At 39.6% G+C, this 20,903-nt stretch overlaps 1 protein-coding gene across 1 annotated transcript in view; it reads right to left on the reverse strand.

Annotated features, from left to right (window-relative positions):
* Window positions 1–2,467: 2,467 nt before the first annotated feature.
* Window positions 2,468–20,903, reverse strand: part of LOC111146814 (thyrotropin releasing hormone receptor) — a 35,281-nt gene continuing 16,845 nt past the window's right edge. The window contains exon 2 of the mRNA XM_022502509.1: window positions 2,468–2,875. Coding sequence (XP_022358217.1) covers window positions 2,468–2,875 — 408 coding nt within the window. The remainder of the gene's footprint in view (window positions 2,876–20,903) is intronic.

Consider the following 20,903-nt stretch of genomic DNA (forward strand, 5'->3'; position numbering starts at 1 on the left):
CTTCAGTATCTACACAATTTAGAGACACTGCATTGATCCCTGATCTCTGATCCCTGATTTTATCATCAGAGAAATCACAGCTGTAGTGAGACCATGATGAAGATAATGGGGTTTAAGTACCTACCGGCAAGCCTGAGACATAGCTTGATATGATGATATCAGCTCCTCTCCCTAACAACAAAGCGAATATATTCTAATTGCCTCTGTTAAACAGTTGATGCTCTTGTGTGTGTTTGTATACGGCTGCACTCATGCCTGTGGGATTTGGGGTGGAGGTCCCTCTAGTGCTTCTATCCATGTGATTCCAAGATTAATATTTAATCCAGGATGAAAAATCAGTTAGAATAGATTTCTTGGTGTCATGCAGATAGACTCTTAGTGTCTTTCCCCTAAACATTTGCTTGCATTTGTTGACTGAGGCAGTGACAGGATAAGAATGTCTTCCTGGAGGAGATGAGGCCAGTTTTCTCAAAAGCATATTCTGGTCTGATGTTCTGGATGGCAGAGCCTTCACATAGCAGCATTTCAAAACTGAAGTTTCCAAGACAGAAATGATGTACTCTTCATAAAGAAGGTGGGGAGGGGTAATTATCATTAGTGATTAGGTTCCCCAAAAATCCATGAAACAGAAATAGAGACTGGAGAAGGCAAATGCCAGCACCCAGTACTTTCTGACCCCATCATTAAAAATGAGGGATTAAATTAGACCTTGACCCTATGTCTTACAGAGATTCGCATTCACAGCCCTCTCATAATCACTGCCATAGAAGAGCAGGTATAAATCATACCTAATAAAGACAATAATGATGAGATGAAATCAGCGTTAGCTCTAATGAAAGTAGAGCCAACGGAATTCTGCATTGCTTTGACTTAGAATCTGTAAACAAACCATCACTAGTATTAAAAACAAAAAAACAAAACAAAACAAAAAACAAACCCTAAACCTACAAATGACAAGCAGGCAGGAAGGAAAGGCAATTGCAAACAAGTGAAAAATCCATAGACTGCAATGCTCCACGGGGAGTCTTCATCTGGAAGTTTAATAGTCAAACTCTCACTGACTTAGAATAGCAACTAAGCTTTTGAAAATGTTTCGGAATTTTTCTCTCTCTCTCTCTTTTTTATTGTGTTATGTTAGTCACCATACAGTACATCATTCGTTTTTGATGTAGTGTTCCATGATTCACTGCGTATAATACCCAGTGCTCCATGCCATCCGTGCCCTCCTTAATACTAACCACCAGGCTCAGTCATCCCCCCACCCACCTTCTCCTCTAAAACCCTCAGTTTGTTTCTTGGAATCCGTAGTCTCTCATGTTTCAGACTTTTAGAGCTAGATTTGCTAGAAGAATTCACTTGACATGGCTCAGTAGTTTTTACACAAGAATGCTCATAAAGGATTTTCTTCCTTAAAAATCTTACAGAAGAAATAAAGCCTTATTCTAAATACTGGGTCTTGTCTTGGCTCTACTTCTCAATAATGACTTAACATTGTTGGCTTGTATCTTCATAGTTACTTAATCTGTTATTTCTCCTGTCTCAGCCATCAGGTAGGAGGCTTGAAGAGTTAAGAGATGAATTCATCTAAAAATCACATCTACATGTCTTCTCAAGTTGTAATTCTGGGTATTTTGAGGTTTATCTTACATTAGAGTTGAATGATGACATCTACTTTGTAAGACATAAAAATTGTCTCAGGGGATGAAAGGAGCAGCTGAGGGAATATGGTCGCTGATATTGTAACAGTGTTACATGGTGACAGATGGCAACTACTACTTGCGATGAGCATAGCAGAATGTGTACAGCTGTCAAATCACTATGTTTTATGCCGAAACTAGTGTAACACTGTGTGCCAACCATCCTTGAGTTTAAAAAATCATCTCAGAATTTTACGAGGATTATGACATTTGTTTTTGTTTTTCACTTAGTGAATATATTTGGAATCTCATGTTTACTCAATAAATAAAATCTTTTTCTATTTTTTTCCCCTGTAGTTTCAGATAGACATGAAAGAGCACTTATTCTGGGTTAAAATGAAATGCTAAATGCAAACATTTAAACATTTCCATGTGGCCAAATTACCAAATGTACAAATAATTTGAGGGAGTTTGAGAAATTACATTTATTATGAATAATGTTTAGTTAAAGTCTATATTATATCTACGCTTCACAGCCCCAGAAAATATAGCAAATTTCTCAGATTAAACGGAAAGAGCCACACTTCTCTTTCTATCATTTGGTTCTTTCACAATCTGCTCCACTTGTGGGGGGACACATTTTTGTGATGCTAGAAGGAAAATATGAAGCGTACTTATGGGTTAAACTATCTTAGGCCAGGATTTATTAGAGCATTGGCAAAGATTTTATCTGCGCTGTCTTCAGGTACAAGCACTGGCTGTTTCCTCTTGGGCTGATGACGGCACAGATTCTCATTTACTCTGTGGTCCCTTTTCTTCTCATTCATGAATCAGCTTTGGCTAAAGGTTATTTCCGAAGCCAAGCAGGTATCATCAAAAGATACTTTGGTGGCTGATAAATAAGTGTCCGTGACAGTGATATCATCCAGCTCTGTGCTGAAATGATCTGACTCCTTGATGACACTGTAATTCAGGGCCACGCTGTAGTTAGCGGGTTTCTCCACCGGCTTCTGCTTGCAGTTGCAGAGGTTTCTGAAGGCGGCACGGAATTTCTGGGACATGAGATTGTAAATCACTGGGTTGATGGCACTGTTGAGATAAATGCAAATTCTGCAAAAGAGCAAGAACCAATTTTCTTGGAAAGGGCTAGAGAGAAATGAGTTGACAACCACAAGAGTCCTGTAGGGCATCCATAAAAGGGCAAACAGAATTACAACCACCGCCAGCATCTTGGTGACCTACGGAGAAATTAAGAGAAATGCAGTGCAAACACAAACGAAAAGAAAACAAACAAACCAATGAAAGTAAAACAGCCCCCCCAATGCCGAACCCCTAATCATTAGCTCTCAAGATGTAGTCTGAGATAAGGACTTCAATGCAGGCAGTTAATTTGTGAGATCATCCCAGGAAGCAGTATTAGGGAAAGAGAGAGAGTGTGATAGAAGAAAAGCTAAAATAGGGCGTATTATTGCAGTGGATCCCCCTGTAGGCAACTGTGGATCAAGTCACGCATTTCAGGATTATCCGTCCAGGGAAAGAGAGGCAGGGCATTGATCCCCTGGTGGCCAATCTCGCCTTTGTTGAGGAGTGTCCTTAGGGTCCTTAATGGTCCACACTTCCACGATTCTCGTGCATGGAATTACATGGGGGGCTTTAGAGAGAAACTTGAGGCAGAGAAGATAGACAGTCCAGGCACAATGGATAGCAGAAGCAGGATGTTTTCTGCAAATAGGAATGAACCATCCACTGTAGCAATGGCTGAAATCAGAGGCCAGCTAAGAGATTGTGACATGGGCCACCAAAGATGTCTGTGACAAGTGTTAGGAGACCTAGGGTCTGATCTCGTCTCTACTTACCTTATATGTGGCCCTGAGAAATGATCTTAAGCTTATAGTTTAATCTGTAAAATGGAGCCAATATTGCTCCCCTCAATCAAATGAGGTAATGTAATATTTTGAAAAGGATAAAATGTCTTTTAAAAAAGCTGATGGTTATTGGATGTCTACTATGCTCCAGACACTACTACACTAGCTGCTTGACATACATTATCATATTTAAAAGGCCAAAAGTCCTCCAAAATAGTATTGCATCTTTCATTTTTCAAATTAGAAAATGAAGCGTAGGTGCTGGTAAGTACTTTGGCGGACGTGGTAGAGTCTTAGAGCTGGGACTGGAAGCCAAGTCAGCCTGGATCCCAAGTTTTGCCCTTCCCATTGTCCAGCTTTCCTTCAGGGTAAAGGGAGATGCAGGACAGAGAAAACAAACTTGGAAATTTTACGTAGAGCTGACCCTGCTCCTAAGAACAAGCAATTCATGGGAACCAGGACAATAGGTAGGATGAAATTAATATCCAAGATTGCCCAGGGACAAGATTATCAAAGAGCACAATTTTGCAGATTCTGGAGATTGTCCTGGACTCAGAGTTACATCATTTGGTTTTGTCTATGTTAAGTGGTTTTAAGACCTTAATACATCCATTTCTATATCTGAAAATATGCCTGATCATATTTTCATTCATTTACTTCATATTCATATTTCATTCATTTACTTCACAGAGATATTGAGAAAATAAAATTTAAAAATAATGAACATGATAAGGGCTTTGAAACTTTAAAGCACTATGGAAATATTACCCTTTGATTAGTGACTATATAAAGAGACCATAATATTTTAATTTTATGAAGGACATATTAAAACTGTAGCCATGGTTATCTTTGGGTAGAGAAGATAATAATTGATTGCTTTTCTTCAAAAACAACACTTTACATATCTTGAAATAAGTTTTCAGGGGCAGCTGGCTGGCTCAGTCAATGGAGCATGCGACTTGATCTTGGGGTCATAAGTTCAAGCTCCATGTTGAGTGTAGAGATTACTTAAAAATAAAAGTAAAAAAAATCTTTAAAAATAAATAAAAAAATAAAAGAAATTTTCAGTTACCTTTAGTCTCTCACAGATTTTGAGAAATTTCAGCTTCCTTGGCCCAAACTTTCTAGATGTTCTGAACTTGAAAACTACCCAAAATGGAAGGAACAGATTCTTCGCCCTCATCCCTTTTGACCTTCTGGCTGTTTTACCAAAGCTAGGGCTAACAGCCTCTATCTAGTTCTGGCCTTCAGGGGGATCCTGTTTTGAGAGAGGGCTATTTAAGGGTCTTCAGTGTAGAAATAAAGATTCTACATCTAGACACGTACTCCGTCATCAGAATCTAGTATAAATTCATTGCCCAACCTTGTTCCTAATCCTGGTGATAGACTCCATCTTGGTTTCCTGTGTTGTAAAACTTCCCTTTTCTTCCTGGCATTTTTTGTTGTCTGATCCTGGGGCTCTGTCTTACTCTTAGCCATCTCTCTTCTACCTCAGCTAGGAATGCCCCTTGTAGCCTACATTGTGGGAGTAATGCTACTCTCTTACTGTTATTCTTCTCGGATCTATAGTTAACTACCTCTTTCCTTGGCTCTCCAAATGTTAGCTGTAAGACTTTGCATCCAAGGGCACAAATAGCCTTTGTCTTTTTTTTTTTTTTTTTTTAACCATTACTATCTCTTTTTGAACAACTCTTACTGCTTTCTTGCAGTGCCACCTATGATCTATCCGCCTACTCTCAAGTTACTCTTTCCCTCCCTTCTAGGGTCATTTGATCACTTTCTTGAAGGTCTCCCTGCCCTCCAAGAATGTGCCCAAGTCCCCTGTTCTGCCTCACTCACTGTTCCCTGAGCTTCTCTTTGGATTCAGTGCATGGAGGGTAGTTATATTTCATATTTTGCTCACTGGGGTTAAGAAGTTGTTCTGTGGGAGAAGGTGTAATTTTCACATAGGTTCATAAAATACCAGGTAAAGTATTATTCCAGAGATTCTGACTTCTTACAGAGATAAGAAGGATTTACTCAGTCCAGAGGTTGACTGAAGCCCAATTTTTTTCTGAGCAGACTTTTAAGATTATGAGTAAATATTTTAATCAGTCCTAGGAAATCAAAGACTTAATTTAGTGATAAATATTCTGAGCTTTGGAAGGAGCTACAGTAGTATCGTCTTCATCGTCATCATCACTTACATCCTTGTCTTTGTCTCCTGTCTAGTACTCCAGGTTCTCTGACCTCTAGTCACTGCTTCAGACCTGCCAACAACCTCCCACTCCTCACCAAGGACTAAGCAACCTATAGTTGAATCTCTGCTTGCTACACAATGACATTGCTACCATCACATCCAAGTTCTTTATGATGACTCGTAAAGATATGTAAATATTATCTTATTTAACGCTTATAATAACTCCATGTGTAAGCTAATATTAGCTCCATTTTGCATATGGGGAAATTGGGATTTAGAGAATATATGTGATTTGTCTAAAGATATGTGAGTAGTAAGTGACAAAGTTGTGATTCAACCTGTCTACTTAAGTCAAAGCCCATGTTCTTTCCTTTACACTTTGCTCTTTCTCCCTGTGAAAGTCTTGCCTTTCCATTGTTGAGATTTCTACTGTGTTATCCCATTGTGGTCACTTAAACATTTAACTTCTTCTAAGCATAAACCCAACATATATATTGCTGCTAAATTTCCAAACTTAAAGTTTGAATTTCATCTGTCTTTGTGCTTTTCTCTACAATTGTCAGGTGGAGCACTGAATCCACATTTAATATCAACTGACCTCTTTTCACTTAATGTCAGTGAGGAAGCACTGTCTTTAAGAAAAGCCGCATGTTTCAAGGTTAATATCTCTGACATGAGCTTCCACAGTCCCCCAGGCAAGCTTTGCCATCACTACTAAAACTTTTTATTGCGATGATCTATATTTGTCCATCTCTCTAATACATGGTAAGCTTCTTCAGGGGATGGGTAAGTTTATTAATTTCTTTGTCCTCCAGGGATGTAGTACAGTGTGTAATATAAGATAGCCCCCAGTAAATGTTGAATAAATTCAGGCATGGAAATAATTACTTCAAAATATGTAGCCATGATCCTTTTCTAGTTTTTAATACTACAAAATTTTGTTAGAAGATTTTTGCAAACATTTTACTCTTTAATATTAAAAAATCTCTTTTAAGTGGAGATTGGTTAATTAACAAAATGAGTCTCCAATACATTTCAGCTTTTTGTTGAAATAAATATATTTTTAAAAATTTAACAAAGTGTGGAGTAAAACAAATATAATGATGTTTCTAAAATTAATCAAGTGGAAAATACATCTCCAGTGGGATAATAGAGAATATATTTAATCCCACTTGTAATTATTTTTAGTTAACTCCCAATATCTTAGATTGAGTTTAATCACTTTCTAAAATATTCACAAGTTTTTAGTGTAACCATAGTTTGGATTCTAACAGCTGTTATTCGGTATAGAAGCAAACCTATAGAAAAAAATGTTCTGGAGATCATCTTTCATACACCATTGCTAAAGTTTTATTTCTGTTGCTATTCCTTATCCCAAGTAAAGTGACAAAGAGACAAATCTGAAAATATCTCTGGGCCATTGTTCTTAAGCCTTGACAATTTTGCTAAGGCAATGCATGAGATATGAGATGAGATGAAGATTGCTTCTTTACAAGCCTCTGTACCAGGACGTAAAGTTCCTTGAGAAAGAGTATGACACAATCTTCAGGGGAAAGTGATTTTACAATATGTTTTGATTGGGAAGGAATTTATTCATTCACTTAGGACATTCATTTGCATCCCTCCTATGTACCAGTCAACGTCCTGGCCCTTGAGAATTCGACAATGATCCAGAGAGACATTGCCAGTGGCATCATGTACCTTATAATCTGATGGGTAGTCATAATACATTGTGATGACTCAGAAGACAGAAAAGTTTTGGTTCTATGAGAGCACCTGATCTGGAGTTGAGGTCAAAGGGCGTTTTGTGAGGGCTTTCTGGTCTCAGTGACATCTAAGCCAAAATCTGGAGGTAAAGACAGACAGGAAGAATGTTCCTGCAGATGTGTGTGGCATTCTGGAGGTGTGAGATAGCGAGACCTATCATGCGGACCAGCGGTAATTTAGTACGCAAGTTCTGGGATGCCTGGGTGGTGCCGTCTGTTGAGCGTCTGACTCTTGGTTTCAGCTTGGGTCTGATCTCAGGGTCATGGGATGGAGCCCCATGTTGGGCTCCAGGCTCAGCACTGAGTCTGCTTCATATTCTCTCTCCCTCTGCTCCTCTTGCTCGTGCTCTCTCTCTCTCTCTCTCTCTCTCCCAACTAAATAAATAAATCTTTAAAAAAAAAAAATTAGTATGCAAGTTCCACTTGCAGATCATGTGACTAAGTGGAGCTCTATCTCTTTCTCTAGGAAGCTTGTGGAAACCATCAAAAGTCATCATTGTTATCTGATGAGGTGATGTCACAGTCTGTGGGATGCTTGGCCTCCCGTTGCTAAGACAGAAGGAGAGATGCAGCTGTCAAAGGAGATACAGCGTCGTGTTCTGAAAACGTCAGCTCCACGAGGCCATTTTCATAATGAGGAGGTAAGCAGCCACTTTTGCACAGTATAGTGAGGGTAAGAAAGGAGACTGATTAAATTGATAAAATTTAATCAGTTATTTAAAACATGGTGTTGAGAGAGAGAGATTCCATACAGAGATGGTTGAGAAGAGCAAGGTGGGAACTAAGGAAGAGATAAGCCAGGGCCTCTGTCCTTGGCCACCATGGGGAAGGGTTATCTCTCTCATGAGGATCCACTAGAAAATGTTAAATGAAGCCATACTATATATATTCTACTTTTCATTATATTTAATTATGCAGAATAGTAGCATATAGTTCTCATAAAAGAGTTTGGATTTAGTCCTTCTCAACACATCCTTTTGTAATCATTATAAAGCCTCTAGATGAAGACCCTACTAAGGATTTATTCCCCTCCCCCTTCTTTTTTTTAATGTGAACTGGACAGATTTCTATCTTCTGATTGTTGAAGTTTATGGTTCCTCCAGGAGGCACTAGTTCAACTTGGCATATACGTGCTGCATGTGAAAAACCAGGATAATTAAGTTCTCTAGTTCAGCCTGCTAAGGATCCTTGTATTACTAACTACTATCCCTATTACTAGTACTACAATTTTAATACAAGTTTTAGAACTATTAGCTAATGTTTGTATATTGCTTTTTAAAAAAAGTGTTAGATTTATGGGAAAGTTGCAAAGATAATACAGAGTTTCCATTCACTTTACATCAAAGTCCCCCTATTATTAACACCTTACATTAGTGTGGTGAATTTGTCATAATTAACAAACCAACATGGATAGTTTTTCTATGAAGTTAGTTAATGTCATACTTTATTCAAATTTCCTTAGTTTTTTCCTGGTGCACTTTTTCTGTTCCAGGATCTTACCCAGGATACTGTGTGACACTTAGTCATCACGTCTCCTCCAGTGACAGGATGTGACAGTTTCTCTAACATTCCATAATTTTGATGGCCTTGATAGTTTTGAGGAGTACCAGTTTGGTGTTTAATAGAATATCCCTCAATTTGAACTTGGCTGATGTTTTTCTCATGCTTAGAATGAAGTTATGGATTTGGGGGAGAAAGGCCACAGAGGTGAACGGCCATTCTCAACACAATATGTCAAGAGTGCATTTTGTCAACTTGATTTATGACTACTATTAACCTCATATAGTTCTTTATTGAAATATAATATATATATAATTAAATTTGCCCACTTAATGTGTATAATTCAAGAGTTCTTAGTGTATTCCCAGAGTTGTGCAACCATTACCACACTCTACTTTTAGAACATCTTCAGTCATCCTAAAAAGAAGCCCCATACACTTTAGAAGTCACGGTCACCTTCCACAGAGCTAGATTGCCCTAGGCAACTGTTAATATATTCATGGCCCCATAGATTTGCCTATTCTGAACATCTCACATGAATGGAATTAGTCTTTTGTGGTGTGACTGGCTTCTTTTACTTAGCATAATGTTTTAAGGCTCATCCATGTTGAAGTCTGTATTAGTACTTCCTTTCTTTTATTGCTGAATAATATTCTACTATTTGCTGGAAAAGGGACTGGTAAAATAGAAGAATTGCCAGACAGAGATGCAGAGTCAATTTATGTTTTTCAAAAATGGAAGAGGGGCACCTGGGTGACTCAGTTGGTTAAGCAACTGCTTTCGGCTCAGGTCATGATCCTGGAGTCCCGGGATTGAGTCCCACATCAGGGTCCCTGCTCAGCAGGGAGTCTGCCTCTCCCACTGACCTCTCTCCTCTCAGGCTCTCTCACTCATTCTCTTTCTCAAATAAATAAATAAAATCTTTGAAAAAAAAATGGAAAATATCATATCTTTGTTAGCCAGGGAGCAATCCCACAGAGGGGAAAATTTGTGATCCAGGAGAGAAAGAAAGACAATTGGAAGAACTATGTTCTTGAATAGGGAATAGTATGGGGTGCACACGTGGTAAGGTTGGCTTCTTCTGGGTCGTATACACAAAAACCACTTTTTCAATATCATCCCCTTTTTCTTAGCCACACTTGATCTGAGATATCAAGATAATGCAGGAGAAAATTCCACCATTCTTGTCAATACCCTGGATCCTGAATGGAGTCCTAATATCAGCTAATTGTTTTTATATCCTTGGTATTAACAAAGTACTTTCATTGTCATCAAGCCACTTTGTGTTCATATCCCTATGAAATCTGTAGGACAGGTGTTATTGTTCCCAGTTCATTGATGAGGGATGTACACTGAGATAAGAGAAGCAGAGAAACAAGGTCATACAACTCATATATACATATAAGCAGCAAAGGTAGTTATTGGATTAAGTTCTTTTGATACTACATCTAGTTTTCTTTCTAGATAATTACAGAAATCAACATATATCCTGAGTTGAAGACTTCTAGTTGTTATAAAGAATGTTTATGGAATACTTGGAAAGGCTAATATTGTTGGTAGGAATCATCAGTAGCCCTGGGATTACTTGTGGGGTTTTTTGCCCCAAATCAGAGTGCTCCATTTAGAAAGTACTGACTAGGGAGAAGAAAGTTGTCATAACAAGGCAGATAGGGATGCTGCATACCTATCTATTTCCTAGGGGAAAAAAATAAACAATAAAATTTAAAATGCAAAAGTAATAAAATGGAATAAAAGATAAAATGGAAACTTCTATCTTGGGGGGTCACAGTTCAATTAGTAGCATGTCATTTGTGAGGATCTGGTTACATGGGATTTGGGGACATTTTGATTAATCATCAGAGATTAGTTTATTAGTCTGTCCAGGAAGTCATACAGGGAGTTGATTGATTCCTCAGTTCTCTGGAAGATTTTTAGAATTCTTTCTTCCTCTTGATTCAGAAAAAAATTCTGACTTTTGATTTCATGTATAATTCAGAAGAGATTCTGAGCATGGTCATGGGTCGTGCTATTGTCTAGACATTCTTCCTTGGGGGAGAAAGCCCTTGGCATACCCCTGTCTATCAGTGAGTGGCAAAGTCTAGTGAGTATGGAAGAAAGAGTTGGAACTGGCATGTAGCACTGTTTCACAATCCCTCTCTGAATCTAAGAGATTGGGCAGATCACATGACTTATGCTTGAAACTCATTTTCCAGAGTCAGTAAATGTACAATTTATATTTTCCCCAAAGTCTCTCCAGTTCCAGCGTTCTAATAAAATCTAACTTACAGGTTACTCATGGTAACACAATATTCAGACATGCCTGTGATCATTTTCACATAATTGGGTTCTGTTATTTGGGGGTTGTAAGGCCAGTCATAGGGGAAATAGTACCTGGAGCCCACATATCCCTCAATGTGCTGATAAGCTATAGGAATAGATCCAATTCCTAATAACGGTGATTGTCAGTAATCATCTTAATTGCTGTGTTCACAGGGATGATACAGTTTCCTGAGGTGCTGAAGAAATTACTAGAATTCATTTTAACTTCCTGTAGCTAGTTAGGACATGGTGCATCTCTAGACCCAGAAGGCTGGCTTCCTAACCTTTTATTATTTTCTCTTTTAAAGTTTATTATAACTGAAATATTGTTGAAGAAATTGAGTCATTGGAATGTATTAGAGCATCACCTTGAGAAGAAAGCAAACAATTGAATCCTCTTTTAAGAGTCCTGTCAATTTAAAGACTGAATCTGTTGATTCAGAAGTTTTAAAGGAATGCTGAAATAAAAATTATTTAATACCAGGGTCCATTAAAACATTTGGCTGGAATTCAGTGGCACAATATAAAGATTTCAGGGCAATCTTAAATACTGTGGAAAAGCTTTCTTTAAATTAAAAGGACAAAGCCATGTAACAGGAGATGACAGCCATATCAATAATTTGTGTTGGAAGATTATTACCATTCTTATAATGAATCATCTTCAAAAGCGTCAAAGCAGTAGCTTTAATTTGTGGATCATAGTCTCTTTATTTGTTTTGGATCCCACATTGTATAACACCAAAGTTCTGTTTTTGGCTTCATGACCAGAGTAAATCAACAAACTTTTATTGGATCTCTAGTACATAGAAGTTGGGAGAAGTCTTTAGTAAATATACCTGCCACACAAAAGCACTCAATGCACGGTTGAATTATTAGTGAGCAAAAATTTGTTTTTCACAAATGTTAAAATATAACTGTGGAAGTATGTGTAAGTTTGGGACTCTTTAAATTAGCAAAGTGTTCTAGTTCTTGTACTTCTGACTGAAAATTTTGGGAAAAAAATTTCAAAAGTGTACTTCCTTCTGGAAACATTCTCTTGGTTAATGAATAGAAAACACTTAGCTTTAATTGTCTAATGCCATTAGTTGAAGAGTAACAATACGTTCTGTGTTGGACTCCTTTCCATATTCTCTTGCACTACTGAATTTTAACAGAGTGTTCTGTTCCTGGGGATATTTTGCTCTCAGATGGCCTTCAACAAAGTGATCAATGACCCTTTGCATTTTGTTACATTAATTAAGCCGGTTGAAGAATACACTTGAAGAGACCGTTATATAAATCTGATTGTAGGTAAGCTTCTACACTGATTGGAGCTCCGGGATTTTCCTCTTCCAGAGGTGTTCTGCTTTGTTTTGACTTAGAGTCTGGCAATGCAGTTTTTAAAACACAGTTATAATCAATGTGGGGTGCTTTTTACTATGGAGTGAGATCATTGGTGGGTTTTAAAAATTGAATGATGGGGCCACCAAAGGGCTTGGAACCAACTCAAAGTCAGTTTAAGAATACTAGAAGTGAATAAGGTCTGAGTGGTGATTGATGGTGGGGAGATCATGGACTGTCAAATCCTGCCTTGTGGATTACTTATACATTCCTTGGCAAGAAGCCACCTAGGAATGCTAATGTATGGGTTCTTGGCTCCACCTGTCAAGTACTATATCTAAATATCAAGTACCATAACTAAATCTAAAAATTAAGAACTTAGAGCCATTCTGGCTAGAATTACAGAGTATTTTCTGGACTCTATTCTGATTAAAAATGTCCATGAAAATAGTAGCTGAGATTCACAATAGAGAAGTTTTGGTGGTATTGGCGATGCTTGGGGAAGAAGTAGGGATTAAGGAAATAGTGATAAAGATTTTTAAGTATAAATTTGTAAGTGGGGTGCATCCAGTGAAATTGGAAAAAAAAAGTCTCCACAATTGTAGGGGTGCTGAGAAAGCAGACTTATCAGGCAGAGCTATTTCCTGAGTGAGACATTTGTTGGGACTGGAAATTGGGCTCCTCATCCCAGGGGGGCCACAGGCACCAGGGCAGTCACAAGATGGCACTGCTCTTGGTAGGTCGCATGAGCACAGCTGAGACATGGAGCTGTAGAAGGATGTATTTCCATATAGAACACCATGTGACCCGTCCTCCATGACACCCCCAGATACTTAACCAGAATCACCAAACACCAAGTGTGAGGACACTCATAGGAAACAGAGTTCTGCACCCAAGTCTGATGTGGGATGAACCTTCAAAGCCATACTTTCTTTCAAGAGCAAAGATAGAGAGAGGTACAAACACATGAAGAGTGGAAAAAGGGATGCGACACTGAGTTATTCCCGTTTAGGAATGAGCATATGACAGGGAGTCAGAGTGTTCAGAGAGATGCAATGCCTCTTGTGTGCCCACTGCGTGCTTAGCATTTTCTTCACATCAGCCCTACTTTACCTGCATTTTACAGAGGATAAGACTGATGCTGAGAGGGGCACCTGGGTGGCTCAGTGGGTTAAGCTTCTGCCTTAGGCTCAGGTCATGATCTCAGCATCCCGGTCCGCAGCAGGCTCTCTGCTCAGCAGGGAGCCTGCTTCCCCCCCTCTCTCTGCTTTCCGCTCTGCCTAGTTGTGATCTCTCTTTGTCAAATAAATAAATAAAGTCTTAAACAACAACAACAACAAACTGGTGCTGAGAAAGTCCTATGCTGATGAATGGAAGCCACATTTTAAAGGTATGTATATTTGATGGCAAAATTTCCCTCTTCTCTTCACTATAATACCTTAACTGTGGGGCAAAAAATTTTTTTTTGAAGTTTACAAAAACCAAAAAACAAAGGTGGGTTGAAAGTTTAGAAATGGTAAAGACTGTCAGAGTGGAACAGGGAAAATGAAAGATGAATTCCTAGTCCCACCCAAAGGTAATGCCTTAGCACCTACCAGAACTATCCTGTTCCCTCCACTAAGCTCTGAAGGAACGTGGTTTTTCAGTTTCCGGTTCTGTGGGCTTCCAGTTAACAGTGGAAAACAGCCTAGGGCTAGGTAAAGTTGGCAGCTAGACTTGAGGATTTGCTACAAAATTTCCCCCAACACTAGCAACTATTGTGATGTGGAGGTTTAGGGATTGGTTACAGTCTGGTAGTTGTGGGGGATGAAAGCCTGTCTCCTCTCTTGTTGCTTTGATGTTTTCTTGTTCACAGGAGGCCGATGTTTGGAACCAAGCTGGGAAGGAGACAACTCAGCTGTCAGAGTTGGGATTCAAATTACAATAACATCTCCCTTGTAGAAAATAAAATGTCATTCCAATTTCTTTCATGAGCCACGGAACAATGCTACAGTGTATCTGCTGTGGGTTGTGTGCTACTTCACCTTTTCTAAATGTTCTATTCCAGGTAAATTACTGGTGAATGACTACGCAAGTGGAAAAGCCTGTCCTACCACCTTGCAGTGGGTTTTCTTTCCTGTGCTCTCAAGGATGTGTTTACTTCTGACCATTTTTCTCTTTGGACCCAGACCTTAGAAAAAATTGAATGAGGCATCTTGACTGGCTGTGAGAGAGGCATTCAGTTGCTGGCTCTAACACTTCTATGAAGATATCCATCCTTTCTAAGGGAGATATTTGCCTCTCTGGCCCTGTAGCCCGGTGAGGGTAACACTGTAGACAATGATCCAGACACACAATCCCTCAGCTCACGGCAGCAGGGGATGGGAAATCAATGAGAATGTTTTAAAATGTAAAATGTCAGTGACGGAGGGGAAGAGAGGTAATCTCCAAACAGAAGTAAAGCTCTCAGGGCTGTCAAAGTTTTAGTGGGCATTTAGTGGTCTTGCTCCTAAAGATCTTGGACAAAATACCTCATCATGGGGCTAAGAGCACCTGGAAGGAAGCCAACTCCTTCTCTATCCGTGTCAACCCCAGGAGAGACCAACTACAACACGCTTGGGTCTATCTGGAGTTACAGAGTGAATTTTCTAGCTGTCCCAAAACTCACGACAACAGCTAAATGGGGAAAATATGTTTCTTTCCGTCAGCAAGTCGTAAACTCAGCACTTTTCATTGATTTTTAGCTGTCTGATGACTCACCATGGGACTCAGGATCAGAAGACTTGGTTTGCAATATCAGCTTTGCCCGTCATTACTTCTCAAAGCTTTCTGAGCCTTGATGTCTCAGTTAACATGATATGTGAATATAATGTATTTAAGGATTAATTCTAAGGAGGACGTGAAAATACACTGACACATATACTATAGCTTCCTAATATGAGGTGCTCTTATATTTCTGATCCTATCTTGAAGTCGGCCTCCTTGCTGAGGGGTGCTGCCTCTATCACGCCTTGTTCACCTAACAGACTGAATGGAGCTACTTTGCATTTACCTGCTTTTAGGAGTTTGACTAAAAAACCTGCACGAGTCTACAAGGTATAAGATGCAAACCACAGCAAGCTGGGCCTGTGCTATGAAGTCCAAGCTTTTACCATAGATTAATAAGTCATTAGAGTTTCTTTTCAAAGGTATTATCCAGGCCGTATTAGTAGTGGTTGAGGGAACAGGCTGGATTCTAATTCTAGGTCTGCTTCTCTATAGCTGTATACAATTGGGCAGGATATACCATGCCTGTAAGCCTCAGTGTACTCATCTGTGAAATGGGAGTAAGTGTAAAGAATACATGATGTGCATCGGGCTCTCTGCTCAGCGGGGAGTCTGCTTCCCGCCACCTCCCCCCACCGCCCCCGCCTGCCTCTCTGCCTACTTGTGATCTCTTTCTATCAAATAAATAAATAAAATTTAAAAAAAAAGAATACATGATGTGATGTATGTAAAGCATCTGCATAGAGTCTGGGCTTCCGTAAGCAACATATCATTTAAACCGTCTCTGGGAAAATGTGGAGAATTTAACTAAATAGCAGAGAAGGCTGACAACCACCACCACCATGACAATAATAATTCCTTACCATACTCAATATATTTTAAACGTAACACCAGGGACTTTATGGAATTATTCAATCATTGCAGTATTTATGAAGTAGGTATTCTTTTCATTTTACAGATGCAGAGAAAGATCCAGAGAAGAGAATGTTATCTTTCTAGAGACAGTGGCAGGTAGTAACTTTTTCCCGGGTTGCTTTCTCTCTCATCTCCCTGCTTATTTCTGTGAACTAACAGATCCATTCTGAGAGGATGCTGTTGCCTCATTTGTTCGTTTGTTTCTTGTCTCTTTTTCATCTCTAGAATGATGGCTTCTACCTATCCCTGCACACAAAGGGCAACACAAAGGTCTGGCACTTAGTAGGTGCCAAAAGTAGCCAGGAAATGAATGAATGAACAATTCACTAATGCTACTCTATTGTTTCTTCTGTGGAGTTCCAGATGTTGTCTTGGTACTTCCAGTCCTAATCACAAATGTCATCATTGTTTGGGGTCTGATTTCTTTTCTGATATGTAAGATCTTGATGGCAGGAATAGGGTGGACTGCATATTTTTATCTCTAGCCCTTGAGTCAAGGTTTGGCATTAAAAAAAAAAATGCTTGGAATTAACAATTAAAATCAATGTGTAAAGATTCAGTCTCCAAAAGGGGGCATGATAGATCAGACTGGAATTATGGTGAAGAAGATTATCGGGGAACAGCCTGTTATTCTGTAGAAATAAGCAATTGTTGGATATAATGTTATGAAGAACATAGGAAATGTGAACTAATGAGATGCTAAGTCAATAGGATTTATGTTTAAGTCACTTCCCCTTACTGATGTTGATTGATACTGACGTTGATTGATACTGATGTATTAATACATACGAGAGCGGGTTTGGCCTTCAAAGATACAAACCCACTTTGACAGTCATTCTTGCGCTGTCTTCTCTGTCTGCTGTCACATCTAATCATCTGTGGTTTCTCTGTCCCTCCTGAAGCTGTAGAAAACTATTTCTCTGGAAGTCACTCTGCACCTTAAATTTGTACTTTTAGAGCCCAATGAAATCAAAGATTTCCCATATGATGGGCAAAGCATTTTCTTCAGGGGATATGAGTCAAGATGCTGGTTGGGGCTACACCAGCTGCTAATTTAGGCTGCTCATGATAAGCTTGAATTTTCTTGTTTTGGGTAATGTTTTGGTAATTTTTGTTTTGATAATATTTGTTTAATATCTATAATTTATTTCTTGAGCACCTCTCATGTACCTGCACTAAATATATAATATTTTCACAAATAAACTTTTAAATAGGAATAGTTCAAGGGTCAGCAAACCTTTATTATAAGGAGCCAGACAGTAAGTATTCTAGACTTTATGGGCTCTTAGAGTCTCTGTCATAACTATTCACCTCTGCTGCTGTGAGAGCAGCCACGAACAACACACGGGCGAACAGGCATGGGTATGAACGTTACTTCGAAAAACAAGCCACGGAGCTGGATTTGGCCCATGACTGTAGTTTGCCAACCATTGAACTAGCCCAGTACTTCCAGTAAAGCAGATAAATGGCATATAATTTATTTCGAACTAGTCTTGTGATTTACGGCTAACTTTTTCAAATTATTCATCTAATTATCAACAGATCTTATGAGAAATACAAACCGAATAAGGCTGGCTATCAGCATGGGGAGCAGGGTTTTGATTGAAAATTTGATCCTCTCAGGAAAGAATCATGATGAGCATTACTGCTCTAAACAAATGCCACCTAAAACAATATCCTGCTGATACGGTACTTTTAATAATCCTGGGACCTACTTTCCCAGAAGGTGTGCCCTCCTACGGATGTTGGATTCAGGCAGGGGTGCCGAAACCAGTACTGGATCCCACTGGAGCGGACACATTTCCCGACTGATGGTGGCGGGCCCTGCTGGGCCCGAGCGAGCCAGTCCCTTGGTTCTGCTATCAGACTCTCCTAAGCTGTGCCGGAATCCAGCTGTTGGACTTGGGGCCCGTTTCTATTTCTGAGTCTCCATTTTCTCTTCAGTAAAGGTGGTGAAAGACATTATACCTCCCTCCCAGAGTGGTTGTGTGGATAAATGCGATGATGTCGATCAAGGGCTTATGTAGTGTTTGGAACACAGTAAATGCAAGAAAAGCAAAGCTAATTTTAAAACCTAAAATAAAAATCACTCATTACTTACTGTGCATCAGACCCTGTTCTGAGTGTTTCATTTGTATATCAGCTCTTCCAATATCTACAATAACATCTGAAGAAAGTGCTACCAGCAAGGGAACCCATCTACACTTACAAGTGGCAAAGCTGGGATTTCATCCAGCTTGCCCCTGCCTGTGCTTCAACCACTCTGGCTGCCACTGAGAAGATAGAAGCCACTAGTTCTATCTGTCCCTAAAAAGGCAACTACTTCTTATTGCCCAGGTGGAACTAGGTAGATGTCACGTTTTCTCTTACAAAAATGAAGAGAACCAGCACTGTGTGTAGGTAAAGGAACATTGACCAAGAACCTCTCTCAACCTCTGACCTACTTAGAGGTCTCCATCCCTACCAGTGGAAATGTTTCAGTTCTGAATTAGAATGGAGAATGCTGGGACACCTGGGTGGCTCAGTGGGTTAAGCCTCTGCCTTCGGCTCAGGTCATGATCTCTGGGTGGGATTGAGCCCCACGTCAGGCTCTCTGCTCAGTGGGGAGCCTGCTTCCCTTTCTCTCTCTCTGCCTGCCTCTCTGCCTATTTGTGATCTCTGTCTGTCAAATAAATAAATAAAATCTTTAAAATAAAATTTAAAAAAAGAATGGAGAATGCCTTTTCTTCTAGAATGAGTGTTATAAAAGCTTATGAAAGGGATGCCTGGGTGGCTCAGTTGGTTGGGCATCTCAGGTCATGAATCTGGGTTCGTGGGATTGAGCCCCGCATCAGGCTCTCTGCTGAGAGAGAGGGAGAAGCAGAAAAACCTGCTCTGCCTGCCGCACCCCCTACATGTGCTCTCTTTCTTTCTCTGGCAAATAAATAAATACAAATCTTTTAAAAAATAAGAAAATTTGAAAAAAAAAGTTTATGAAAGATCTGAAAAGTATCACTGCTACACTTATTATGCATAAAAGGTAAATGACTTATGTAGACCGGCCTGGTGTTTTAACATTTCATTAATGGAAAAATCCTGTTGTTTCAGGCATTGGTTTATAAATGACATTTGCTGGGCACCTGGTGGCTCAGTCATTAAGCATCTGCCTCTGGCTCAGGTAATGATCCCAGGGTCCTGGGATCAAGCCCCACATCAGGCTCCCTGCTCGGTGGGAAGCCTGCCTCTCCCTCTCCCATCCCAGCTGCTTGTGTTCCCTCTCTCTCTGTCAAATAAATAAATAAAATCTTTAAAAAAAAATAAATAAATGCATTTACTCATGTCTATATCTTGAATCAAAATAACAGTGCCGTCTGAAAATCAGCTGTTTATTTTATATCTCTGAAGATCGTCTCCCTCCTACTTCAGCAGCCTCCTCATCTGCTTCATTTTTCTCCAACATCTGATATACTATGTGTATATGTTTATATACTGTGCATAAGTTTGTATACGGTTTCCCCTTCCTCCTTAGAATATAAGTGTCATGGGACAAGGGTTTTTGTCTCATTTGTTCGCTACTGTGTTCCTAACGTCTCACGCAGTGCCGGGAGCACTCAAGGAGGTGTTCAGCACCGTTTGTAGAACACATAAATCAATGCAATTGTCATCTATACAAGAAGTGCCCTTTTTCTTAGGCAGATATGGTCTAAGACACATACCTCATCTCTGAGATACTAATACTGTGGGCAAGTGCGTAAGGAAGTAGAGTATAAGGTTATATAATCAGAGGCTTTGGATTCTACATAGGATTCGATCCCTGGTTCTGCCATCTCTTATTGGATGACCTTGAGGTTCATGTTGCTGAATCTCAGACTCCTCGTCTTGAAAACTGAGATGATAAGTTATACCCACGTCCTAGGTAGAAACAGGATGCTGTACAAACATCCCCGAGCACCACACCTAGCACACGCTCCAAGCCCAGGAGTCCTGGTCACCTGAAAGGCGAGTAAATGACTGACAGCCATGTAGGTGGGCCACACTCCTTTCCGGGTTACGTTAGGTGGGAGGGAGAGGACACACATAACCTGGGGCATGACATTCACTGCAGAATGTAAGATAGAATATTAAGGCAGCGACTCAAACTGGGATGCAGAGGTTTTGAAGATCCCTTGGGGGAAATTTTCAAAGCTCTCCATGTTCCTGGGGAGTTGGTAACATTGCCTCTCTTTATAATTTGTGCGGCGATGTGCTTCTGGACTGAAGGGAACATGTCCTATTCCTCGGGGTTTTGGAGTAAAATAAAAGTTGATAACAAATTTAAAGTATATAACTAAGGTGTAATATGTTCAAATCTTTCTGATGACTGCAAATGCGGCATATGCATGAAACAGTGGCTGGTTAGCACACAAGGGAGGGAATCACTGTTCACCATCGAGGCTTTCCTGCACAGAATTTCCCTAGCATGACTGTGTAACAGCTCACCCAGATGTTTTCCTTCTGAATGAGGATGTTTCTATGGCTCTTTAGGGAAAAATGCTTTCATGAATTTTATCATTGTTAATTACCATGATTCAAGTCATCTTTATGATTAATCTTTGTTTTTCAAAGAATTCTTTATATTCCTCAGTGTGACTAAAGACCTTGACTCCATCCTTAATCCTGAGATCATATTGGGTGGGTT

Source organism: Enhydra lutris, unplaced genomic scaffold (assembly GCF_002288905.1).
Source record: "Enhydra lutris kenyoni isolate GAN:26980312 unplaced genomic scaffold, ASM228890v2 scaffoldscaffold14, whole genome shotgun sequence".
Lineage (NCBI taxonomy): Eukaryota > Metazoa > Chordata > Mammalia > Carnivora > Mustelidae > Enhydra > Enhydra lutris.